General features: G+C 49.9%; 10 protein-coding genes across 10 annotated transcripts; 6 read left to right on the top strand and 4 right to left on the bottom strand.

Annotated features, from left to right (window-relative positions):
• Window positions 1-77: 77 nt before the first annotated feature.
• PV06_04059 (uncharacterized protein) lies at window positions 78-1,007 on the bottom strand (the record flags this gene model as incomplete). Its single annotated transcript, XM_016404899.1, has 1 exon — window positions 78-1,007. One exon carries the CDS (start codon window positions 1,005-1,007, stop codon window positions 78-80), a length of 930 nt encoding a protein of 309 aa, XP_016265904.1.
• Window positions 1,008-1,708: 701 nt separating this feature from the next.
• PV06_04058 (uncharacterized protein) lies at window positions 1,709-3,669 on the bottom strand (the record flags this gene model as incomplete). The annotated part of the gene is made up of 2 exons (XM_016404898.1): window positions 1,709-3,556; window positions 3,604-3,669. 2 exons carry the CDS (start codon window positions 3,667-3,669, stop codon window positions 1,709-1,711), a joined length of 1,914 nt encoding a protein of 637 aa, XP_016265903.1.
• A 370-nt stretch (window positions 3,670-4,039) lies between these two features.
• Window positions 4,040-5,724, top strand: PV06_04057 (uncharacterized protein). Its single transcript, XM_016404897.1, has 2 exons — window positions 4,040-4,637; window positions 4,686-5,724. Exons 1-2 carry the CDS (start codon window positions 4,193-4,195, stop codon window positions 5,480-5,482), a joined length of 1,242 nt encoding a protein of 413 aa, XP_016265902.1. The 5' UTR covers window positions 4,040-4,192; the 3' UTR covers window positions 5,483-5,724.
• On the bottom strand, window positions 4,930-6,465 carry PV06_04056 (uncharacterized protein). Its single transcript, XM_016404896.1, has 2 exons — window positions 6,269-6,465; window positions 4,930-6,190 (listed from the first exon to the last, which is right to left on the bottom strand). Exons 1-2 carry the CDS (start codon window positions 6,435-6,437, stop codon window positions 5,625-5,627), a joined length of 735 nt encoding a protein of 244 aa, XP_016265901.1. The 5' UTR covers window positions 6,438-6,465; the 3' UTR covers window positions 4,930-5,624.
• Window positions 6,466-6,680: 215 nt separating this feature from the next.
• On the top strand, window positions 6,681-7,844 carry PV06_04055 (uncharacterized protein). The gene is made up of 2 exons (XM_016404895.1): window positions 6,681-6,877; window positions 6,987-7,844. The coding sequence occupies exons 1-2, from the start codon at window positions 6,824-6,826 to the stop codon at window positions 7,695-7,697; spliced, it is 765 nt and encodes a 254-aa protein (XP_016265900.1). The 5' UTR covers window positions 6,681-6,823; the 3' UTR covers window positions 7,698-7,844.
• Window positions 7,845-8,143: 299 nt separating this feature from the next.
• PV06_04054 (uncharacterized protein) lies at window positions 8,144-10,028 on the top strand. The gene is made up of 5 exons (XM_016404894.1): window positions 8,144-8,656; window positions 8,709-8,886; window positions 8,945-9,117; window positions 9,207-9,303; window positions 9,384-10,028. The coding sequence occupies exons 1-5, from the start codon at window positions 8,390-8,392 to the stop codon at window positions 9,692-9,694; spliced, it is 1,026 nt and encodes a 341-aa protein (XP_016265899.1). The 5' UTR covers window positions 8,144-8,389; the 3' UTR covers window positions 9,695-10,028.
• Window positions 10,029-10,393: 365 nt separating this feature from the next.
• On the top strand, window positions 10,394-11,580 carry PV06_04053 (uncharacterized protein; the record flags this gene model as incomplete). Its single annotated transcript, XM_016404893.1, has 3 exons — window positions 10,394-10,765; window positions 10,850-11,190; window positions 11,266-11,580. The coding sequence occupies 3 exons, from the start codon at window positions 10,394-10,396 to the stop codon at window positions 11,366-11,368; spliced, it is 816 nt and encodes a 271-aa protein (XP_016265898.1). The 3' UTR covers window positions 11,369-11,580.
• A 429-nt stretch (window positions 11,581-12,009) lies between these two features.
• On the top strand, window positions 12,010-13,737 carry PV06_04052 (uncharacterized protein). The gene is made up of 2 exons (XM_016404892.1): window positions 12,010-13,046; window positions 13,101-13,737. The coding sequence occupies exons 1-2, from the start codon at window positions 12,254-12,256 to the stop codon at window positions 13,187-13,189; spliced, it is 882 nt and encodes a 293-aa protein (XP_016265897.1). The 5' UTR covers window positions 12,010-12,253; the 3' UTR covers window positions 13,190-13,737.
• PV06_04051 (uncharacterized protein) lies at window positions 12,600-14,097 on the bottom strand. Its single transcript, XM_016404891.1, has 2 exons — window positions 13,948-14,097; window positions 12,600-13,890 (listed from the first exon to the last, which is right to left on the bottom strand). The coding sequence occupies exons 1-2, from the start codon at window positions 14,007-14,009 to the stop codon at window positions 13,218-13,220; spliced, it is 735 nt and encodes a 244-aa protein (XP_016265896.1). The 5' UTR covers window positions 14,010-14,097; the 3' UTR covers window positions 12,600-13,217.
• Window positions 14,098-14,367: 270 nt separating this feature from the next.
• On the top strand, window positions 14,368-22,821 carry PV06_04050 (uncharacterized protein). The gene has a single exon (XM_016404890.1). The coding sequence runs from the start codon at window positions 14,860-14,862 to the stop codon at window positions 22,507-22,509; it is 7,650 nt and encodes a 2,549-aa protein (XP_016265895.1). The 5' UTR covers window positions 14,368-14,859; the 3' UTR covers window positions 22,510-22,821.
• The last annotated feature ends 1,275 nt before the right edge of the window (window positions 22,822-24,096 follow it).

Genomic DNA, 24,096 nt, shown 5'->3' with positions numbered 1-24,096 from the left:
AAGTTGCATATGCTGGTCATAAACTACCTATGTACCCAGGTAGTGTACCTCGATCTTCTACGGCTTGGTAGTCACTACTACAAGGAAGAACCTGATGACCCCATGAGGTTCTCAACCATCTGTTTGACGTCGGCGTCCGTCATCCCCTTGATGCCCAACAGTTCGTTGTCCAGGTGGGACGAAAAGTCCGGGCCGTAACTGGAATCGAAGATTGCGCTCATGAGGGATCCCACCATGGCCGATCCAATGTCGGCATCTGGACCTTTGGCGAGTTCGGCCATGGCTTCTTCATACGCCCTTGCCGTCTCCTTGGGGGTGATCTGCCATTCGACGCCGTCCTTTTCCCTGGCGTACTTGATCAACTGGTTTTGGGTGATGAGGGCTTCCTGCACGTACACGGGACGGTTCGCCGTCTCCGGAAGGTGTTTGATCACACCGACGACGGCCTTGCCGATGGTTTCGAGGTTGGTGGCCGAGAAAGGTACGTCGCCGCCGTTCCACACCGTGGCAGAGTGGTTTTGGACGTTGACGATGAATCCCACCTGGACCCCCCACGACAAGAAGGCGCCGTTGAGGACCAAGGTGTAGGTGAAGCCGGGATTCTCGGCCGCCTTGGCCTTGAGGTATCGTTGAGTGTCGACCTTGTGCTTGTAGATCGGCAACTGGGACGATTTCGGGTGGGTCGTGTCGCTTCCAAATTCCGAGGGGATGAACCGCTTGACCCCGGCGGCGACCGCGGCGTCGATGAGAGGGTTCTGGCTGCCGGTTGACTCGGAGGCCAGGGTCGACACGACCACGTCCTGGCCTTTCAGTGCTTCGGTCAGAGAGGCCACCGAGGAATAGTCCACCTCGGTGACCTTCAACCGTGGGCTCTTGGGGAGCTTCGAGGTGCTGGTGCTTCCCGTTCGTGTGAGGACAGTGACGGAATAGTTAGCTGCCAACAGGGCACCGACGACGGGAGATCCAAGGTTTCCGGTCCCTCCAGCAACTGCAACTTTGGTAGACATGTTGGCGATTTAGAGAGTCAACGGAGGACTAGTATATCGACGAGCAACGATATGGCATCGATCAAATAACACGAGCAGCGAGCAGACTACTTGAAAGGTGATTGTCCAGCCCTCTTATGTGTTATGTGGGGCCGATATGAATAAACAGATGTGGAGGCCGGTCGGGTTCCTCTTTGGACTTTTTGGCCGAAGGTCGGGATGATGGTGTGATTTGGCAGTGCGCAACAATCGCCTTTGCAGAAACTTGTAAGAAGTTTATCGGCCAGTAAACAGCGCCTGTGAACATAATAAGATCGCATTCGGAAGTGGTACACTGGGCCTAGGGATCGATGATCCCGGACGAAGGCCAAGGCAATGATAAAGGAGCAAAAGCAAGCCGGATTCATGCCTTTCCCCAAAATTACCAATCCAATGGGCCCCTCATCCCCAAACGCCCGACCCTGTCATGAATACCCAAATTGGTGTAGAGATCACTGAAATGGACGAGGCATCCGGTAGCTTCTTTGACCATAGCTGCCTTCAAGTCAGGATTGGACAAAGACGAGACTGAACCTAGCTGTCGTAAAGACCAAAAGATGCCGAGTTCGGTCGAAAACACTCCGGTTCCGACTTAGGAGAGTTTCTACACTCCGTTTAGTTCATAAATCCACAGAAGGTTTGCATGCTAAATTTTTGAACTCATGTAAGAAGCGGATTGCTTTTCACGATGGTACTCCTTCATATTCCCAACCGTCATCTCCTCTCCGGCGAGTCCTGCTTTTCCTTCTGTTTTCATTGCATTTCACCAGCAATGTCAAAACCGTGAGGATGAGAACGATCAGTGCTGCAATCGTTGGAATGAGGACTTGCCTCTGGTCTTCAGAATCCTCAGAACCAGTGTAAGGACACGATGCGTTTGGTCCTCCGCTCACCCAACAATCGGTCTGATCCAGAGAATTGAAATCTATCCAGATCCCAGACAAGATGGAATCATCGACCCCAGAGCGCAAGTCGTTCATAATCTTCCGGTATAGATAGGTATTCTCAAGGCCAGTCCTAGGCAGGGCAAAAGTTGTAGATTCCGGACAGGAATCCGGAGCCGATTCGTAGTCCACCTCAAACGTTGACAGTCGCCAGGCATATGGCTCGTCGGCAATACGGCAAGCCACGCGGTGTTGCTTTTGGCATTGCTCTACTCGCCAACGACCCATGTATCCGCTAGTGGAATCAAGGACGGCGCAAGCGTAATTCTTCTCCTCGTCGTTGGCTCTCTTTTGGTTGGCTCTGATTTGTGAGGCATTTCTGGGTTCACCAGAAGCCCATCCAAAGACCGTGGAGCGGGCGAATTGTTGGTATAAATCTAGATTATCCTGTACCGTTGAAGTCCCCAAAGTCACGTTCAACATGGGTGATATACCACAAGCTGTAAGATTCTGAACCAAGTGTTGCAAGATCTGGGACGAGTAGTTCTCAGTGATCGCTGTGTAGGCCCCGGAGGAGTTTTGTGCTCCAATTTTCGTAACTTCGGGGTCGTAAAAGCACCCGGAAACAACATCGCCTTCATCGTTGACAGACACTTTGTGCTTAGTTTCGAGATAGTCGCTCGGAAACACATTGCTGGCGTCGGTCTGAAAATCATATGCGCTCATCTGAGGGTCAATCTTTCCCCAACTGAGGAGGAGTCGCCGATGAGAGTTCAAGAGAATCCATGTTTCGCCAGGCCAGCCATCCTGTGTGCTGGTGCCGTCGCTCCCGTGATCGACTGTAAAATAATTCGTGTCTGTGCTACTTGCGAAATTGTTACGAAACCATGACTTCTTGAGGTCTTCACGGTCATCCTGAAGCTGATCTGGAGTGTAAAGAGTCTCAGGAAGGTTATTCTGGAATTGAGCACCAATAAGACTGTTTCCGTGGGGCAGTCGTGCTTGCATTGGTGTATTGGCAGCGTCAGACGGGGCGGTAAAGGGTGACGCAGCATGTAAATTCAAGGTTAGGTATTGCAGATATGCAGAGATTGTGTCGGATGTTTGTTCGAAGTAATCACCGTACAAGGATATGATCGAATCCAAGTTCAAATCCAGGCTACACTTGTATGGCCCTAGCTCGAGCAATTCAGTGCCGGACACACCAGTGGTGGTCGGAATGGGTGCAGCACTTGCCGACGAGGAAATGGGAGGAGTAGTGGTGACGGGAGTTGTCGCATTGCTGACTCCAGACTGGCGCTTGACAAGGGGCTGGGCAGTGGGAGCAGTCAAAGGCACAGTGGGGTCCGCGGCAGAAGAGGTCGTGGCTGTTATAGATGAAAGTTCTGAAAAGTCGACACTGTACCCGGCTGTCGAGTTGCCGGCCAGCGGAGGTAGTTCAACAGGGCACAAATTGAACTGACGGTTGATATTGTCCCAGTACAGATCGACGACAATCCGACCGAAATTGCTCGCCAGAAGATCCGAGATACAGGTCTGGGCTGGAATATCATCATATATGCCGTGCGAAAAACATGCCTGAGTAAGATGAACTCCTGGATGTGTTATGAAGTCTATCGGAACCCGTGCACCGGCATCTCGAGTAGACTGGACGCCGTTAGCTGGAAATAGTTTTTAGAGGAGACTTAGCCTACCAAAAACACCGCCGTCCAGTGTGCATCAGAAACAGCACCAGGGCTGGGCGTGTATTGAAGCGACATGTGTCAGAGGTCGGAGAGAAGTTGCGTGGAATTGCACGACAATGCTATGTTTCGTAAGGCGCCCTCATAATGAATGTGTACAGGTGGTAGACGTCTCTCGCTCAGTGACGTTGTAATTCTGAGGGTTTCTGCATCCAGCATTGGCTGTGTAGATCCAGAGGTTGAGGTGTAGAATTTGGCAACACCTACATTTGATTCGGTGTGATTTGGTGATGCGGATAGAGAAGAAGATGATCGTAGATGGTTGTGGTGATTGTTCAATGTCTAAATCAACGTGGTTGGCTGACGTAAGGCTGCGCGAGGCTGCGTCCTTTTCCGCTTGGATCGCAAACCGTGTCTTCTCCCAAGAAAAAGAACACAAAAGAGAAATCTCATCCTTGAGATATCTTGCAACATTCTCTTATTTCCTGTCTCCCAGAGGTCAATGCCTACATCGAGTCACACATATCCTTGAGTGCGACCAGAATTTCTCTTGCTTCAATACAGTGTCTCTCACATCACTCACCCCCCTCCATTCTCAACTATGGCTTCGCAGGGACCCCCTGCAGGCGCGCAGCCTTTCAACCCACAACAAATTCAACAGATGATAGCCATGGAAGCGCAGAAACGTGGCATGACGATCCCTCAATTTCAAGCCTTCCAACGCCAACAAATCGAACAAGAAGCAGCAAAAGCCGGAATGAGCCCGCAACAGTTCGTCCAGATGAAACAGGAAGAAGCTCGACGGCAATATATGCAACAGCAACAGGCTATGCAGCAGCAGCAACAACAGCAGCAAGCACAAGGCCAGGGCCAGCAGGCACAGGGCCAGCGACCTCCCCAAGGCCAAGTACAACAAATGGCAGTCAACCTGAACCAGCCTGTAGAGCCTACTCCCCCTGCGCTCGCCGTTGCAAAGTTCCTACGCTCGCAAGATCTGAAGACGAGAACGTGCATTTTCAATGGGGAGAGGAAAGACATGTTCAAAGGTATGGATATCGCATTTATCTCTGCAAAAAAATCCTGACACTTCACAGTGAAACGAGCATTTCGGGCTCTCAACTCCGACGCTTACAAAAAGGCCCAAAAGAAGAACCCCCTCCTCCCTAAAGTCGAGAACGACATTGAAGCTCGGACAGCTTTGCAGCTGCTCCCCCTGAATATGCTGGCACTACGAGTCTCGAAGAAAGATCCCCATGAAGGACACAACCATGCGCCCGCGAAAAAAGAGAAAAGAGTCAAGGGCTTATGGCACGTCAAGATCGAACAGCAACAAGACTTTGAACCAATGATGCACTATGTCTGGGTATTTGAGCCGCCTCAATGGCGGACCAGAATCTTAGCCGCGGGAGTTGTGATTGCGGTGCTGACCATGGTCTGCTTCCCGTTATGGCCTCCCTTCTTGAGACTGGGCGCTTGGTACCTGTCAGTCGGAGCTATGGGTCTGACCGCTGTGTTCTTCGCCATGTCCATCTTCCGCCTTATTCTGTTCATCCTCACCTTCTTTCTCGTCCCGCCTGGTCTTTGGCTCTACCCAAACCTGTTCGAAGATGTAGGTTTCTTTGATAGTTTCCGTCCTCTCTGGGGCTGGCACGAGACCAAGGATGACATCAAGAGGAAGAAGCAGGAAAAGAAGGCGAAAAAGGCAGCGAAGCTTGCTGGGAAGTTGACCGATGGGGGGGGAAAGAGCGCGGAGGCAGCCCCCAAAGCTGCAGGATCAGGGCCGGCCCCTACAGAAGGATCTGCCACCACTTCTTCTGCCGAAGCTGTCGTCAAGTCGATGGCTGCAAAGAGACATGCCGCTCCCACCGTCGAAGAAGCCGATGAGGAATAAGCCTCATATTGAGGATCTGTGACGTCTGGGATGCAAGCAGAAGCATGCTAATGGCTTTGCGCAATATCAAAACAGTCATGACAGAGAGAATCTGTACTACCGTCTTAGCACAGCTCCGAGCGATGTAGCATATGCCTGTATTTCAGGTGGGATCCAATACAGCAGCTAGTTTCTGCTCATCAGTCAAACGCTGTTTCGGGACGTTTGCTCTAGCCGATCTAGTTGTGTTGTTGATATCTGCCACCCTTTCAGCGACTCGTGCAAGTAGGACTCGGGTACGGTCCAGTTCTTTGCTCAACTCCCCGTCTCTCGTGACCAGGTTGGGTTGGACGTTCGTCTGCGGATCGTCAAGTGGCGCCATTAACTTTTGTAGAGTTTGGTATTCTGCTAGGCTCCGCTTCAGTGCATCGCGGTGCTGGCTATGCTTCAACAATTCATTGCGCAGTCCGTTGTATGTTTGTGCTTCGTCTGCGCTCGCCGGACGCTCGCCGGACCGGATCAACAAATCGTCAAACTCTTCGGGCAAAGCCTCGATCATCGAGGAATTGGTCAGGTCGGCGTCACGCCGTAGTACAGAGGTGTCCAGCTCTGCTTCGTCCAACTCCACGTTGACCGCGTTCCAGTGTAGGGTCTCGATTTGTTCTGCGACGTGCCGCTGTGACTGTTGGGAAAAGACCATGCGGTTATGCTGTTTGATCTTCTCGTTGACTGTTTAGGTGAAGGAGGGACATAAGAGTTAGCACTCGAGACCCAGTTTATTAGTTACAATAGAGGCGTTTTCTTTACCCTTTGTAACCACATCTTGGACGACTTTGTCACTCAAGTGGCCTCCTCCTTCTGGTGCCTCTGGCACTTGTTCACGCCAATCGGTCAAGGGTTCCAGAGGAATGGACAGATGCCGGACCTGGGATCGAATAAAGGCTGCCTTGAGGCTGGAGATAGTTTCGTCATCCATGTTGATGAACTGTTTTCGAGAGTTCAACAGGTCATGAATGTCTTGCTCAATTTGTGAGTATGACCGGCGCAGTCACCACCGCATGCATGTGCTTCTCCGGTGCTGACGCGCTCCAGAGGGATGAGCGCGTCTCAGGCAGGCCAATCAAGATTCTTAATCGGATATCGATCTCCGCGCGAGACTTAACCTCGGCTTAACGGTCCAAACAGGACTTTCAAGACGACCATTTGTCTTCTAAGAGGACTTTACCGAGTTGATTCGGCTTAGCCGTGGACATCTCCCTAGACATTTCTCGTTGAATCTGTAAAATAGAGTACATAACATCGACTTGTGCTGGGTGAGGTTTTTGCGGTACCATATTGTTGCCCGGAGGCCTGTCTCATACAATGGCGTCTCAACCTCTTCCCAAGGTGCTTATGTTCGATATTGGCGGCGTTTGTGTAAGTCTGGATTTCCCTGCAATTTATCCCCAAGAGGGTCGTGGGTGAATGAGAACTCCTGGTAAATTTCTTTCTTTTCTACGTCAATTCTGACAGTTTGAGAAAATAGGTCGTCTCGCCCTTCCAGGCCATTCTAGACTATGAGGTCGAGCGTGGCATTCCGAAAGGCTACATCAACTATTCGATACGAGAACTTACACCGAATGGAGCGTGGCACAAACTAGAGCGCGGCGAGGTCCCGAACGACGCCAACTGGATCCGTATGTTCAAGGCCGACCTCGAACGGCCAGAACTCTGGGCGAAGTTCCACCGCGAAAAGCACAACAACGCCAACCCGCCGCCGGTGCCAGACATCGACGCCGAGGCACTGTACTGGACCATGATGAGCATGTCTCGCAATCCCGACCCGTACATGTATCCGGCCCTCCAAAAGCTAAAAGCATCTGGCAAGTTCAAACTGGCGGCTCTCTCAAACACCACAGTGTTCCCCGAAGGCCACGAGTTCAACAAGGTCGGCCCCAACGACGTGAGGCATTTCTTCGAGATTTTTGTCAGCAGTGCTCACGTGGGCATGAGGAAACCGAATCGCGACATATACGAGTACGCCTTGGGTCAAATACGCCAGACGTGGGGTCAAGATATTAGAAATGAAGATGTCGTTTTCCTGGACGACATTGGGGAGAATCTCAAGATGGCGCGGAGTCTTGGTGTTCGGACCATCAGGGTCTTTCTCGGACGAACCCAAGAAGCGGTCAAAGAGCTGGAACAAGTGACGGGTCTGAGTTTGTTGGCTGAGGGTGAGCCAAAGGCCAGATTATGAGCGTGGACCGTTTGAGCTCGTGGACGAAATACACGGAGTTCCGGGTCATGCTTTGGTAAACATCGGGGTAAGCCAATTCTCGACAATAGACAGACCACGTAACAACAGTAGAACCAAAGATCGGGTATGTGCGATTGCTATGTGTTCCAAGGTAGACCTCTTCCTTGCCATTCTATGGTGAGTCTAGCATCAACGTGAAGGGTAGCATTATCATGTGTGTGGTTCGAGCGTACTTTTGGTTTTGGGACTATAAATGACGCCCTGCCTTTGATTAGGGAATTCTGATCGGCATCTACTCCGTACTCTACAGAGTATGTAAGCTGACCTCTCAAATCGTGGTACTCACCGGGTGGGGACGGTGTTTCTGGGGGGCCACCGTGCGCCGCGGCGCCGGGTACCTACGTAGTTAGTACGTAGCTGTCGACAAAGGCCTCAGTGTTGCTACAACTACTCCATACCTCTCAAGTTTATTATTCAGCATGGATGATAAATCTTCAAACCCAAAACTATGTGCCACCCGTTATATAACAAAGTGATTGCTTTGTATTACAAGTCGACATGAAGCATCTACCCACGAGGAAAGTCCAAGAAGTACAATACACACATCAAGATCAGATCTTCCCAGTCCCAGTCAATTCCATTGAAACACCAACCATCAACTACCGAAGAAGCAACATCATCACCACATCATCATGACCACAGCGGAAAAGCGAATTGCCAAAGGTGAATGGGTTCTGGTCACAGGATCCAACGGATATATTGGTTCCCACATCGTCGATGTCCTGCTCCAGGAAGGGTACAACGTCCGTGGTAGCGTTCGTGCCGAGAAGCCTTGGCTCAACAAACTCTTTGACGAGCGCCATGGCAAAGGCAGGTTCGAGACGGTGATTGTACCCTCGCTGAGCTCCGAGTCTGCATTCAATGAGGCTGCAAAAGGTGTTTCAGGGATCGTTCACGTGGTATGTTTTTGCGCGGTTGAAAAAATAGCAGTTGACTGACAGATTGTTGCAGGCTTCAGATGTATCCTTCAGTACAGACGCAGATAGTGTGATATCGGGTGTCGTAGCAGGTACACTTCTCGTCCTGAAGAGCGCTGCCAAAAATCCCTCGGTCAAGAGCGTTGTCCTCACGTCTTCTTCTTCGGCGCTGTTGATCCCTCAACCCAACACCGAAGTGGAGATCGACGAAAGTAAGCATAGACACAGGGTTGTATTTGTTGACGGCGACCACTTGCTGACTTTCTGCAGATACCTGGAATGACTCGGCTGTCGAGGCAGCATACAGCAAAGACACCCCCGAGGCTTTCAAGCCATTGGTCGTCTACGCTGCGTCTAAAACTCAAGGCGAGCGCGAGGGTTGGAAATGGTACAATGAAAACAAGCCTCATTATACTTTCAACACCGTCTTGCCAAATTTGAACGTGAGCCACTCTTAGTCCCTCATGAATGCCACCCCTTCTCCAGCCGAGATCCATTTTAGACTGACGACACCGTTTTCGCTGTGCTGCAGATGGGACCAATTTTGGCTCCAGAAATCGCCGGCAGCACCATGAACTGGACTCGCAACCTCCTCAAGGGTGACGAATTTTTCAAGGCATTCCCTCCACGTAAGTTGTCATTGCCACACGGCCTGTTCAAGGTAGTCTCGTTCAAAGTGTCGCTCGCTGACCAAATACTCTTTCTTCAGAGTGGTTTGTGGATGTCAGAGATGATGCACGTTTGCATGTCGCGGCACTCCTAGACCCGAAAGTCAAGTCGCAGCGAATCTTTGCTTTCGCCGAGCCATACAACTACACCGACATCATTGCACTTTTGCACAAGATGCGGCCCAACAACACCAAGCTCCCCGCGCCGGCCGAGAACGAAGGTCGCGACTTGACCATCATCAAGCCGAGGGAAAAGGCAGAGCAACTGCTCAAGAGCTTCTTCAAGGTTCCGGGTTGGGTGAAGTTGGAGGACAGTTTAGCTGCTGGGATTGTCGGCTTTGATGAAGAGTGAAGCGAGAGACACCAGAGACGGTGATCCGGTATGGTCTGTCCTCCTCAAAACCGAGGCACATTCCGCCTCAAGGGAGTAAAACATCAATGAAACTTATGTTCGAGGCTCGCGAAATGCTTTGTAGCCGAGATTGCATCATGGTATCTAGACAGAATGCTCGGTAAGGTAAAGGAGGAAACGTTCAGAGTCCTTGTTGCTCTTGCATGTAAATCTGCTTTTTTGGCCCCTTTGAGAATGGAATCATCTTGCGCGCTCAAGCATCATAATTTGTTGTCTAGTAGCGTTGAAATACCTGAGTTTTGCAAAATGGCCCCCATTGAAAATTACATGGTCACCCTGTTAAGCGTCCGGCATAGACTTCTCAAGTTGCCCCCGGAACACATCCAAAATTTCCCCGTCCCGTCGCAAAAATACAGGCCAATTGATTTGCGACACCGAGTCGGGACGTTTTAAAGCCGAGTCGGTACAGTCTGGTCACAATTGTACACTAGTTAGGTCGTCACAGACCAGGTTTCGTGACTCGGTACAAATACGTCTAGGTATACGGAGTAGTTGTCCGTTCTCTGTATCGGTAGAAAATTGACAAAGTATATCAAGGATGAAGTGTCCCTTGGTTGGCGGCACTTCTGTCGTCCTTCATCACGAACCAATATACCACCAAGATTATCATCATCGACTGTGGTTGACTTGAACACAAAAATGACCACCCGATCGCCGCCTCTTGTCGTCTACCGTGGCTTTATAGACAAAGGCAAATACACTTGGTCGCCGTACGTGACCAAGCTCGAATTCCGCTTCCGCCACGCTGGGTTGCGATACGTGACTGAACCCGGCAGTCCAAGAAGTGCACCCAAGGGAAAGATACCTTACATCGACCTCGCTCCTCTTCTTCAACAGCAGGATGCTGCTGCTAACCCGACACCCCAACTGCTGGGTGACTCTAGCTTGATCTTCGATCGACTAGAGAGCATGGACTGTATTCCCAACCTCAACGAGAATTTGACAGACGAGCAGAAGCTCAATGACTCTGCGATCAGAGCACTTTGCGAGGACAAGCTGTACTTCTACAATGTAAGTCAACCCGCGCCAAACATTACAGGCTCCATCCACCCCAGGGAGAGAAAAAAGCAAGCCCTGACCACAAGAACAAAACAGATGCGAGAAAAGTGGCTAGATGGCAAAAACTTCTACGTGCAGCGCGACAAGGCATTATGGGCACTCCCGTACCCCATGCGTGTCGTCATCGGGTACATGATACACCGAGGGATAACGCAGACCTTGCACGGACAAGGAACTGGCCGCTTCAGCGACGAAGAGGTCAAAAAGTTCCGGGCAGACGTGTGGCAATCAATCGACAATGTACTGAAGCAAAGGCTGAAGCCCTCGTCGTCGAGGTCGACGAAGACCGAGCCAGCGTGGGTACTGGGGGGCGAGCAACCTACCGAAGCAGATGCGACACTGTTTGGGTTTATCGTCTCGGCTCTTCTTAGTGAGAGGTAAGATTTCGCACTGTTTTTGTCGATTTCTCTCCAGGGTGAGGTTTCCATGCTAACAGATGGTCACAACAACAGTAACCCCGAAACTCGATCTCTTGTCAAGTCATTATCCGGCGTCATGGATTATGCGGGGCGGATTCACCGTCGCTTCTTCCCTGATTACGAGGTCTGGGAGTGAAAAGCCAGACAGAATTGAGATCGATTTCCTTTTCTCGCCCCGAGCCTTGATGTATCGGTAAGGAAGGGAGGGATAGTAAGATTAGCACCTTGTTTCAGCAGAGGTGGCCTCGCGTGGTATAGCCTCTCTCCGGGTTTTCACGCCGTTTCCAGAACTCTTGATGCTGCCCTTTATTAGCAAGTTCCTCAATCATGGCGGACTTTACAAGCCCGAAACTTTCGAGTTCGTGTCTGTGTTCAGATGATAAGACTGGAGTGAGATTTGTTGGCAAAACTCCATGGTTCATCACGAAGGGAATGATCGTATGCCGCTTGAGTTGGCTCTTGATGTGGAAGAGGTCGTTTGTCGCTGTCAAAAACAAGTGGCTAGCCACGAGGCAGTCTGCGGAGTGGAGTAATAAATGGGAGTCATCATATGAGCGCTCCAGTGTCACCGGTTATGAAAATCTCTGTTGTGTATCATGTACGGAGTAAGGAGTGCCAATACTGTAGGATTTCAAGTCGAGTCTCTAGAGTGTTAGGTGTGTAGAAACATTCCTCGGGTCCGGAAAAACTATGACGCACAAGTGTCCCATTCCGGCTGGACGGCAAACAAAAGACGAACGTCGTCAGGCGACTTGAATCTTGTAACATACCGATTGTCCTCTGCCGTGGTGCCAACCACACCAAAAACAAAAAGATCCCAACTGCCTTTCGTCCTGTACTCCCGAGACAATGTTTGCTTCGAGTTCCACGATGTCCATCCCAAATCCTCGGTGAACTCGTCGTTCCAAAGTATGCACCCACGACGTCTGTCTGTTCGAGCACCACCCAACCAAACCAGGCAGGCTCTCATTTTTTGTTTTTTGTTTTTCATTTAAAAAGGAGATCATAGCAAACCACAACCATGTCCGATCCCTCTGAGCCTGCCTCGCCAGGCATTATCCACGAATTCCCAAGAGATCGATTCGAGCAACACGAACAGCAACACCGGACCCACCAGAACGGGATGGCCACTTCACCACCGACCATCTATGTGCCCCCAGCCTACATGCCGGGAGGCCGTAGGTCACTCTCAGGAGTATCGATCAGAGCCTTCGGCCTGGGCAGCGCACTTGGTCTCTGTTCCCTTTTGACAATCGAACTTGTTTACTGGGGCTATGGACTCTGGCGGGCGCCGTGCTTTGTGGCCATTCTCACACTTTTTCATTACTTGGAATTTGACATGACGGCGAGGTACAACCCCCCTGATGCATCAATCTCATCGTACCTTTTACTTTCTAATGGTATGGCCTATGCGGCAGCCCACACGACTGCGATACTGGAGCTACTGCTCCGCTACTGGCTGCACTCCGCATACAAGCCTCAGTGGCTCAGTCTACCCTTCCCCATACCCTCGTTGACTCTAGGTGTTCCAACCTCTCTGAGCGTAGGGACTGGTATTGTCCTAGTTGTTGTTGGCCAGTTCGTGAGAAGCACTGCCATGAAGCAAGCCAATACCAATTTCAATCACGTCGTCCAATGGACCAAGCGTTCTGATCATGTCTTGGTGACTCACGGGGTGTATGCATTCTCCCGACACCCGTCTTATTTCGGCTTCTTTTGGTGGGGACTGGGGACTCAGGTATTGATGGGCAATCGACTGTGTTTGGTGGCGTATGCGGTGGTGTTGTGGAAGTTTTTCAACCACCGTATCAGGAGTGAGTCGAGCTCTTGCTGTCCTCCAACCTTGAAGTGCTGACTGTCTTGTCTAGACGAAGAACGTCATCTTGTCTCCTTCTTCGGCCAACAATACCTGAATTATCGTGATCGTGTCCCGGTGCGGATCCCATTCATTCAGTGATGGTAGTCACATGGCAACATTGCCACCATTATCCCACGTCCATCTCCGTTCCTTTCCTCTTCCGAGCCTTGGATTTTGGATCTGTGGTTATCTCATGGGTCTTCACACTAACCGGAAAGTACGTGGAGCTCGATACTTTCTCTAGCCACGGGATCTCAACCAATTCCACATTATCTGATACCCAATTCAGCAAAGCTTTAGACCCCGGAGCATCCTTTTCTACACCGAGTAACCCAACGCGAGGCTGGTGTAGTGCTCGTGCTATTTTGGCCCCAGATTGCGGAGAAACAGGAATCAGTCTAGCTCGAGTCGACCGAGGAGCAGAAGTTGTGACCTGCAAAGATAAGGAGGAGGTTAACATATCTGGGAGATTTTCGCGACAGACAAACACCGCTGAAAGTGCTGCAGGAGGGTCTCGGGATCGTTTGACATCTGACTTTGGAAGAGGGGATGGTGGCTGCCGGTGACTGGCAAGAGCTTCAAGTCTTCGAATAGTGCTATTAAATCCTATAGTAAGGTGACCAAATACATCAGGCATCCACTCTTGCACCGTGCATTGCTCCTGTATGGAATTTTTCTTCCTGGCTCGTCCTTTGCCTTTGGATCGTAGGATATGATCTCGTCTAAAATCGCCGACTGGCTGTAGTAATGGGAGGAGAAGGCTTAGGATGACTTGCTCATGGTCGGAGGATAATTTTGGCCTGCGGTGCGAATTAGCAAAGCCGGACGTTGTTGTCATGGTTGAGGTGTACAAGTACCATTGTTGATCAGGATAGGGTAGGGTAACTGCATGGACTAATTTCTTCCGATTGTTATCCATGTGAATTCGGCATGTAAGAGTCAGTAGTGCCAGCAGGACATTTGTTCTCTCTGGGCGCAGATGTTGGCGCAGGCAAAGATAAACCCAGATATGTACAGATTGAAAACAATGCCTACAGACAAATAAACCTCTGATGACGTGCCTTACCGTGCGAGAAGTTGCTTAAGCAGAGAAAACCAAGATGAAAGAGGCTTAGTGACGTCTTTTAACTGGAAAGACCTGGGTAGAGCCCCTCATTCGCGCCCCGGACGCGTCGAGATCCGGTCTGACAGACTTGAGGTCCTTTTTAGGGTTGGCCCCTAACAAACTGATCCGTATCGTCCACTGCAGCCTGGTCAAAGCAAACCCTCAACATATTCCATCTTCATGGACATATTGATTGTTTTCGTTCACCATTAGAATCAATCAACATATCTTCTCAGAGGCCATATCGGGGATCACTTCTCCTGTACATCAAAATTCCTGATCACCGGAGCAAACATTTCATCTCCTGTTGCCCCGCCTCTTTCTTCATTGCCCTCCTGCCTACCTACTTACAAAGTCTACATTTTGACACTAAAGCCATTATGGCCCAAGCGGACTTATCTCCATCAGCATCAACATCATCAACACACAGTCTCTGAGTCGCTGGCGACAGACTGTCCGCCCGAGTCCTCTCTTCAGTCGTGGATCAGGCAGACAAAGCCGTCCATCGACTGCAGTTTGCCTTGTTTACAAACGGTGGCCTTCTTGACGCCAAGACCTCTCCCTGATTGTGCCATCACCTCCCGCTTCACCTTCAGTGCAGCCTCAGCCACACAGCTATCATCTCAGTTGCGTATCCCTGCCGTCCAGATGAAATTCACATAACATGTCGTCCTCAACATCCGATTCTTCAACTCGCAATCGGAGTGACTCTACTGAGGGGTCCGGGTTGCCCCAGCATGAGCACAAGCGTCCGAGGCTGAGTGAGAGCAAGCCTGATGAGACACAGGTCATGTCAGATCTTCAGCAAACAGAAAAGTCATCACTTGCTCCTTCCGCGTCAGTGATAGATGAGAACAACCTGGCAGTGGAAGGAAGTCCTCATCGAACTCCACCACTCCCACCTCGACCAGCAGTCGTTGCTACTGCCATGTCTCCAACCAGCAGAGTTACTATCCAAACCCGTCCTCTTTCTTCCCAATCTGTGACTCAACCGAGTCAGAGCATCGCAGACGCTACAAAACCCAACGTACCTCCGTCGAATCAATCCACCTCACCAGCACATGGTACTGGCATGGATGGTGCTCAGGACCACGACCTTTCGTCCAATGCGGAACCATCCAACACGGAAGCAAATACACTTGAGCAACCTGATGCTAGTTCGATTCCTTCTTCTCCAAGCAAGTCCCCTGAGATTGAGATCGCCGAGGTGGAGGATTATGACCGAGATCCAACCCAAACAAGATGGACAACACGAATTGGAGCTTCTGCTAGGGCGACGGTGCCGAAACCAATGCTGCCCCACTACATTCAGCGTACATTTCCCTATGCAGGAGATGCCCCTGGCAGCGCTCGCCGAGCGGTCCTTGAAATAGCTAATCGCTTTCAGCACGGCGGCGCACAAGATGGAGAATTATTCTCGAAGGTCAAGAATTGGATGGTCGACTTTGTTGACACATGTACGGAAATCCCACAAAGATTCTTCGAGGAAGACCATGATTTTTGGCAGTGTTTGCCAGGCCTAATTGAATGCTTGCTACGACGCACCAGTGGCCCGCCACCCCAGGCTCGGGTCGAAGACCTCATCGAATATTTTGTCGCTTATGCCCGGGTCACGAAGCTGATCATGGAGTACGATGCCAGAAATATTCAAGGTTTATCACCGGAACTCGATGCTCGAGACTTGAAAGATTTTATTGTGAAGTCTATGCCATATTACCAGCCGCTAATTTGGATGCTTCAACCCGAAGGGATCCCCTTCTATGATGCTCTTCGAGGCACGATGGGTTTTGAGATAGCGCAGCTACTTGTGCCGGTGCTCGATCGCATCTGCGGCAGGGAGGTGGCTCTAGTCAGATCGGTCTCCAACCTCATAACTGCCGCAACTCCCTTTCTGTCCAAGAAACCAGACCTTGTCAAATGTTTCATCCAATTGTTGACGGTGACAGGCTACGCGATGAAACCTCTTGCTAGTGCTGCTGCGACTACTGAACCAATGTTCAGACCCTCCAGCTTTACCGAGATCGATTACATTCGAGTTACTATCGCCGACGTCATGCTCAAAGCTGACCATGTCATACAGCAAGCTATTGTGAAGCAAGCACCATGGCTGAACCTTGACAGCGCCCCAAAGATTATTGGTCAGCTTATGCCCATTGTTGGTGTCATTGCTGTCGAGGTTCCCAAAATTGGCCAAGATATTGTCGCCACTGCCGGAGTCGGCTTCGCCGATTCCGACCTCACCGATCTCCCAAGCACAATGCCGCAGGCGTGGAAGTTCAAGACTCTTCGAAAGTTCATTACCCACGGACGCATGGAACTGCGAGTTTTTGGCGTAGAAAATATGTCAAATGACCTTGTCCAAGTCTACAAGGAACGGATCTCCAATCAACCTCCGCCTCCCACCAGTGATCCTCTGGTCAGATTTCTCGTCAAATTCATCCAGCAAAATCAGATCATCGACTACATCATCGGCGTTGATTCGCATCCACAATTGATACACCGCAGTCATAATGTTGTAGGATTTCTATGTGTCTCGGGCACCTACACGGATGCCACCACAGATGTAATCTGGAAGACAATTGTGGAGAGCCAAGATCCCCGAACTGTGCACGAAGTGTTCAACCTTTTATCTAACTGCCATGTGTATGACCTCCATGCACTTTGCTACATCTGCCGAAAGCTGGCAGACTATCCATTCCAACGATTCGATACACACGTCTTGCAATTCACCGTTGGTCTGTTGGACAAGATTAGAAGCTGTAACGAAGCAACCCCGCAGCAACCTACGGACCCTACAATCCGGCACCTGCTGGTTCGCCTTTTACGAGAAGCATGCTTAGATGAGAATTTGTCCCTCGAACAAGCCACGGTCATTCGCAAAGATTTTTCGCGTCACCTTGGCACCTCGCTAACGCTCGGTGGTATCCTCGATGCCAGCACAATCACCGTCGACGATGTGGAGCTCAGTCATCTCATCAAAGAGTCTACCGAGTCCCTGAGGTCTCACAAAGAATATTCTTCTGGTGATGTTCTTGTCCTCACGGTCCTAGTTCCAATGCTGAGGCAATCACTTTCAGAGGTCATCGCAAAATTCGATTTGATCGAGCTTCTCGTAGCCGATATTGTTCACCTTACCAACGTATTTCAGCAAAAGTTGCAAGAAAATGTGTCAGTGGCATTCTTTGAAGTTGCGTATGACGTACGAGCAACGCTCCTTTACTCGTTAATGCTATTGGCCCCTACAATGTTCTCCAAGCCATCGATCGAATCTTTATGGACCTCATTCTTCACCGCAAAGCAGCTGCCCGTGGCAGTGCGAGCTAGGGCCTGGGATACCTTGATCAATGTCATGCGAAGAAGGCAGGTCAGCGAACAAAATCCAGTCTTGGACTTGATTGTCAGTGAGCATGTACAGCGACTAGGACCACAAGACTACGATGAGAGGGTATTGGAATTCTTGAAAATCTCAGTCTCGTATACCATTCGACATTCTAACTATGCCATGCCAGATGCTGAGGACGTTGTGGTCATTCCAGGCATCGACAGAATATGGAGAGTCATGCTAGAGGCTCCTCCTAACACCGTTGAGAACCAAGCTACCGAGTTTATCATCCAACAGTATCTGGATCACCAGCTCATCACACGACGGTCGAGGGAGGCGATCGATGCTACGCACTCTTCTCTTGTTGATCGTTGCGTGCAGCAAGTGATGGCATCCGCTGCAAAACTCAAGTCTTATTCTGATGGCAGTACGAGCGGCGAAGACGAACCGATGGCAATTATTGCATCTGACCAAGAGATTCGGGCAGAAGAACTACGCTTCGACAGATCATTGCTATTTCTCAGAAAATTCTTGGAAGGAATGAAATCGCGCCCGCGCTACAGCCCAACTCCAAGCCAGCAGCCCCAAGGTCTACCCGAATTTCTTCTCAAGAAAGGCGACGAGATTGAGGTCTCGATACAAGTCTACGGCAGTAGATATGTAATCCCAGAAAAGCAGAAGGTTGCTTTCGGCTCCGAGAACACGGGAAATGATCTGTGGAAATATATTTCTGAAGCTAGCGGCTTCACAGACTTTACAATCTATCACTGGGGCCAAGGGATTGAACTTTCAGGCTGCGACAAGACTCTAGCCGAGTTAGATGCCTCTCAGGCCCTGTTCATGGTCCATAAGATAGCCAACTCCTCGGAGAAAGCGCCCACCCGTACAACACGTGCCTCGTCACCGGTGGACTATAAGATCATGCACCATTTTGACGATCTTTACGATCTTTTGGATTCAGATGAACGCCTCTCAGGAGAAGTGTATGGTTTCTTGAGTCTATTTCCTGCGCAGTCTGAGCTCATTCGAGTTATCCGGTCTAGAGAGAAGGACCCCGCTGAGCTACTCCCCCCGAAGAAGCCCTTTAAGCTCTTGTATTGCGCCCGAGCCTTGTTGGCCTGCATTGAAGACGAATCTTTCAGCTCTGAACCAAATACACTCTTCTTGACATACAGCATTCAGACCATCCTGGCCGTTCTCCCGAAATTGGAGCTATCTGACGCCAAAAATCCACTTCAAATGTCCATTGCACATTGGCTTATTCAGGCCCTTTTGTTAGCATTCCGTGCGAAGGTTCCTGCAGAGACATCGCAAGATTACATCCAAGATCGTCAAGGATTTGCCGCCCAAATCTACCGGTTGCTGCTCTTCACATTGGAAGGTGCTAGTACGATCAGCAACGAGGTTGCCCCAGCAGCGATGGTCAAGATGATTCTGGAGGCTTTCACTGAAGCCTGTCTGCACGACGACCGTGTCTGGGAGCATGTGGATGGAAGCAAAAAGTTTGAGGAATTGCTCGCTCTAGCCTTCATTGCTGAGCGTCGAGCCGATGTTCGACATTCCCTGTTAGAAGTCGTGGTGGGCCTAACGGGAGCTGCTGGAACTAAGATACATCTGAAAATCAACAATCCACGAGCAGCACGTTCGAGATTTCCGGCAAGTGTTATTGAGGCGTGCTTGTCACATCTTTGGGCTGCCTTGGTCGAGACTCTACCTCACATATGCGAATACCCTGAGCAATGCGCCGAAATCTCCGAGGCAGTCCTCGTGATATTGAGAAGAATAGGCAAATCCATTACCATCGGATCAATTCGCCATCACTTCGTCCAGTGGAGCGCCATGCTACTAGAGCACGACCATCGTGAGACGGTCGGGCAACCCACCAGAGACCATGTTGTCGGATCCTTGACAAAACTTCTCTACGAGTGTTGCAAATTATTGAAAAGCAATGAATTGTTGCCTCCGAGCTACCTATTGATGGAAAAGCTTATCGATCGTCTGCTTCTACCACCGTTATCAGTGGATGGTGCTCTCAGCGAAACGCCCCCCGTGATACCTGTGTTAGACAGCACTGTCCGTGAGGGGCTGTATAACCTTCTTCTGGCACTCTCGCAAGGCCCACAGGACAAGGCCACGATTCTCGCAAAACTCCAGGACGCTGCCCATCTTGAACGAGACTTCTTCGAACCCATCTATGTGCACGAACGGCAGAGTCTGCGCACCGAGGTTGGTTATGCGGGTCTTCGCAATCTTTCAAACACATGTTATCTCAATTCGCTGTTCACACAACTTTTCATGAATGTTCAAATTCGGGAATTCTTCTTGGATACCGATAAATTTAGTGACCCTAAGAAAAAGCTTGTGAAAGAGCTCGCGAAAGTGTTTGCTCATATGCAAAATTCGTATGAGAAGTCCATCGATCCTTCCCTCGCTGTGGAAGCGATAACGACCTATGAGGGGGAACAAATCGATGTCTCCATTCAAATGGATGTTGACGAATTTTTCAATCTTCTCTTTGACCGTCTGGAGAGCCAGATTGATCACAGAGCGAGAGATTTGTTCAAATCCATCTACGGTGGACAGCTTGTGCAGCAGATCAAATCCAAAGAATGCGAACACATTTCTGAGCGACTGGAGCCGTTTTCAGCTGTCCAAGTCGAGATCAAGGGAAAAGCACGACTCGAGGACAGTCTCAGAGCTTACGTGGAGGGCGAAGTTCTACAGGGAGAGAACAAGTACTCGTGCACGTCTTGTGGCCGCCATGTCGACGCTGTCAAACGTTCATGTCTCAAAGATGTTCCTGACAACTTGATATTCAACTTGAAGCGCTTCGACTACGACATTCTTACAGGGATGCGGACCAAAGTGAACGATGAATTTCAATTCCCAGATGTTCTCGACATCGCACCGTACACTCTTGCCAGCCTCAGTGATGAAGGTGTTGAAGAACAAGACCAGTTTCAACTCACCGGCGTTATAGTCCACTCGGGAACGGCAGATACGGGACATTATTACTCCTTCATTCGTCAGCGGCCGTCGAGCAAGCCAGTGGAGGAATCGTGGGTTCAATTCAATGACACTGATGTCACGGTGTTCGATCCCAGCCAAATGAGAGACAACTGCTTCGGTGGAAATGCTGAAGCCGGTTTCTACCATCTACCTAAGTATTACAGCGCATACATGCTCTTCTACCAGAGAACGTCGAGCATTGAAAGATTTCAAGAGCAGTATCGCCAGCATGACGCTATAAATCCTGTTCGCCTTCCACTGCCATACAACATGGAACATCATATTGCTCAGCAAAATGAACTATTTCTGCGATCGTACTGCATTCAAGACAGTACACATGCACAATTTGTACTTCGCTTATTAGAGAGGATGGTATCTGGACAAAAGTGTAGCGACTATCATGCAATTGAAACGGGCACACTGGAAATGGCTTTGGACTATGTGTATCAAATCTCGTCTCGCTGGAAGGATCACCCAGGTGTTGAGGAGAGCCTCAAGCTCGCAGGACAGTGCGCCGAGAAGTGTTGTACCTGTGCAAAGGTGGTTGCTGAATGGTTTGCGTCACCCCGTGTTCTCGAAGATGTCATCGCTCGAAGTCCATATCAGCTGGTCCGGAAAGCATTTGCAAGTCTCTTCAACCTTGTGTACAGCCATCTGCATGCTCTCAAATCCACCATGGACGCCACCGAAGATGAACGCGATCAACTGGCGGCAAATTACTCTCGCTGGCTACAATCTGCCATTGGTCAGCTGGCCAAATCATGGGACATGGTGACTAAGATTGGTCGCTGCTGGCCTGAGTATTTCGGCGTTTTACTCGCCTTACAGAGACTTGGGGATGATGTCGTGGTGCTCTTGTTCGACGAAGAATTTTTGGAAAAGTGCATTGACATCATCTCCATTCATGTTATCAACTCCGATTTCCCAATCAGCAAACGACTAAAGACACGGTATTCCGCGTACCTGGCTGCCCGAGAAAAGAATCGGCCTTTTAGCCATGGCTTGCTTGTCCGATTCTTGGTGAATCTTGTGTTGAGAGCCGATCTCCACAACATTCCCGGTGGCGACTACCGTTTGACTAACAAGAAGATAGGCTTGACGCCCAGTGAACTCGAAGTTCTAGGGGTTAGCAAAATGCCTCCCAACCTAGACTGGCTGCTGCGACTTATCGCGGGCCGCCAGAACCCCACAGCAGCCAATGACCTGGTCATTAGTCTTGCACAAGATCCAGGTCTTGCCGGTGCACTTTCGGAAATACTTCACACTGGACTCAACGACAGACTGATTCATATTGCCATTACCTTTCTCAATCCAATTGTCACTTTTTGCGAACAATGTGAGTCAGAACCTCGTATTATCGACTTGGTACAATCTGCCTTGGACAGCATCGCAACGGTGGGAGTGGAATATGCTCGGGACTACTTCGAGTTTCTTGAAGCCATCCTTAAAGTGGAGAATCAATCGCTTGATGCAGAGGCTGGATTCTTGGAGGAGGAAGTGTTGAAAACTTTACCTCGTTGGGCGCCCACATTTCTCTTGTGTCCCATTGATGGACAGAGCCATATTCGGCATGGCACAATGGAGCTGCTCAAAAGACTGGTATTTACTCCCCTGCAAGAACCGGAATACGAAGATCCTCGGTTTCATCGCCAGCTTCGCACCCTTGTCCAAGAGTTGGCGAGAGACGCCCAGGGCTACATACATACTCAATTTTTGACGTCGCGAAGTCGGGCAGGCTCAGCACTGTTCCCCGGACAAGTTCATCAAATCATTGACGTGGTCGAGAATTGCTTGGTCTATTTTGACCTTGAGACTGCACAAGATGAGGAGCAAGTTGCCAGTATTCAAACCACGCTAGCAGCGCTTCGGGCGAAAGCTGAGGCGGAGGCAGAAGCCGAGACACTGAGCACAGAGTGGCAAGAGAACAGCAGCGAGATGGCAGAAATGAGTACGGAAGATTTTGAAGACCTACAGAGTCCGTGAAAGCAAAGCAAAATTTGGATGATGAAACTGCGTATGGGTGTGTCGACGTATGTATTGGAGAGGCGTCGAATAGAGATTTGGGTGGTCAGGCTGGCGTTATGAATTTTGGGCTCAGACTGCCCGGCGTTTATTGGAAGACGAAGATTGGAACGAAACAGAAAAATGCTACAATAATCGACGACGAAAGCATGATGGTTTACGACATGATGAGAAAGTATTGCTGGTTTATGTAACGAAGCTGGAGTTTTAACTGTCCCTCAAAGGTGGAATGGACCTTTTTCTAGAAGCACAGACTTGATACTTTTAATTCTGTCCATCACTCTTTTTCCCCCTTTGCTTTTCCTTCCTAGACGTAGACGTAGACTGTTGGTACGAATACAAGATCATAGAATGACGAGTCTCCTTGGAATATGCTGATCAATACGGTCATCCAGATTAGAACATCGCATGTCAGAAGGTAGAGAAACACACTGTTGTGTGTTACGAGAGCAAAGAATTGATTAGTGAGTATCCGTACTTTGGTTCCCTTTGTCCTCCTTTCCTGAACGAGTACATAGATACCTGGCAACTCTAGCTGATTGCCCATCTCATGTTCAACCTGGGACGCGACTTTTCAGCCGCATCAGACGTTGGTGGTACTTTGTCCGTGCGATGAGGCCATGTTTTGACTGGCTCGTCTGCACAGTGCAGCCCTCTCCCCTCTCCATTGGTGCGTCCAGCTGCATTGTTTTTCTCAAAAGCTTTTCCGACACAAAAACCCTTTTCTCGGCACACCTGGCATGGGTTGGCCGAGCTGAAGGAGATGGCGAGTCGTCAATGGTTGCGCCGGCGGGAACGTTTTGTGCCACCGGTGGGACGCCTTAACAAGTTTCCCCCCCCCCTTTCTCATTCCATCGCTTCTGAGGTACGAAGTGAGAGTGTGAACGAATTGGATCCGGATTGGTCCCTGATCGAAGCTGAACCTGTTACTCGTACAATAGTTCGAGTACGGGGTCCCTCATACAGTAGATACTGATGCGGATACTGTCCGGGGGTAAGTGACTCGCTCTCTTTCACATCCTGCCGGTCCGATACTACAACTCGTGCTTACGAGTACCAACCAAGTGGTACAAACCATGACCCTTGTACCATGAGTCTTCGGTAATCACATGTGCTCTTTTCTCTTCTTTTTCAGTTCTACTATTCTTTTCCAGAGATATTGACCAAAAACGAATCAAGGGGCTGACCACAACGAGGCGTCCAACTGCCTAGGTTTATTTTCCCCCTTTTCCCACAAAGGGTGCTCACTACTGTACAACACTACATTTCAGCTCTCGTCAAACCATGACATTCGTAGATTAGAATGTACATTGAGCAACGTCAACTGTCTGCAGATACACACATATATATATATATATCTGACAACTATCTCTCAAGCCCAAACCACCTCTCTTTCTGTCCTACCATTGAACCATTTTTTTTTGAAACGCAACTACCTACACAGTCTGGTGTTCATCGAGATGCTCGTCAATACTCTTTTCAAGACCTTTGTGGTCTCTCTGACACTCCGTTCGTCGTCGGTCCTCGCGGATTCCAAAATTGATCAAG

Source organism: Exophiala oligosperma, assembly GCF_000835515.1.
Source record: "Exophiala oligosperma strain CBS 72588 unplaced genomic scaffold supercont1.3, whole genome shotgun sequence".
NCBI classification, from domain to species: domain Eukaryota; kingdom Fungi; phylum Ascomycota; class Eurotiomycetes; order Chaetothyriales; family Herpotrichiellaceae; genus Exophiala; species Exophiala oligosperma.
Note: the sequence above shows the minus strand (reverse complement) of the source record. Positions and strands in the feature narration are given on the sequence as shown.

Excerpts from the sequence above, each read along its gene's own strand:
- PV06_04054 (XM_016404894.1), top strand. The coding sequence starts at position 8,390 with ATGACCACAGCGGAAAAGCGAATTGCCAAAGGTGAATGGGTTCTGGTC. Across the intron at positions 9,118-9,206 it reads CCGTCTTGCCAAATTTGAAC|ATGGGACCAATTTTGGCTCC; the intron begins GTGAGCCACTCT and ends GCTGTGCTGCAG. Across the intron at positions 9,304-9,383 it reads TTTCAAGGCATTCCCTCCAC|AGTGGTTTGTGGATGTCAGA; the intron begins GTAAGTTGTCAT and ends CTCTTTCTTCAG.
- PV06_04056 (XM_016404896.1), bottom strand. The coding sequence starts at position 6,437 with ATGGATGACGAAACTATCTCCAGCCTCAAGGCAGCCTTTATTCGATCC. Across the intron at positions 6,191-6,268 it reads CCAAGATGTGGTTACAAAGG|TCAACGAGAAGATCAAACAG; the intron begins GTAAAGAAAACG and ends TCACCTAAACAG.
- PV06_04055 (XM_016404895.1), top strand. The coding sequence starts at position 6,824 with ATGGCGTCTCAACCTCTTCCCAAGGTGCTTATGTTCGATATTGGCGGC. Across the intron at positions 6,878-6,986 it reads TCGATATTGGCGGCGTTTGT|GTCGTCTCGCCCTTCCAGGC; the intron begins GTAAGTCTGGAT and ends TTGAGAAAATAG.
- PV06_04051 (XM_016404891.1), bottom strand. The coding sequence starts at position 14,009 with ATGGATAACAATCGGAAGAAATTAGTCCATGCAGTTACCCTACCCTAT. Across the intron at positions 13,891-13,947 it reads CCCTATCCTGATCAACAATG|GCCAAAATTATCCTCCGACC; the intron begins GTACTTGTACAC and ends TTCGCACCGCAG.
- PV06_04052 (XM_016404892.1), top strand. The coding sequence starts at position 12,254 with ATGTCCGATCCCTCTGAGCCTGCCTCGCCAGGCATTATCCACGAATTC. Across the intron at positions 13,047-13,100 it reads TTTCAACCACCGTATCAGGA|ACGAAGAACGTCATCTTGTC; the intron begins GTGAGTCGAGCT and ends TGTCTTGTCTAG.
- PV06_04057 (XM_016404897.1), top strand. The coding sequence starts at position 4,193 with ATGGCTTCGCAGGGACCCCCTGCAGGCGCGCAGCCTTTCAACCCACAA. Across the intron at positions 4,638-4,685 it reads GAGGAAAGACATGTTCAAAG|TGAAACGAGCATTTCGGGCT; the intron begins GTATGGATATCG and ends GACACTTCACAG.
- PV06_04050 (XM_016404890.1), top strand. The coding sequence starts at position 14,860 with ATGTCGTCCTCAACATCCGATTCTTCAACTCGCAATCGGAGTGACTCT.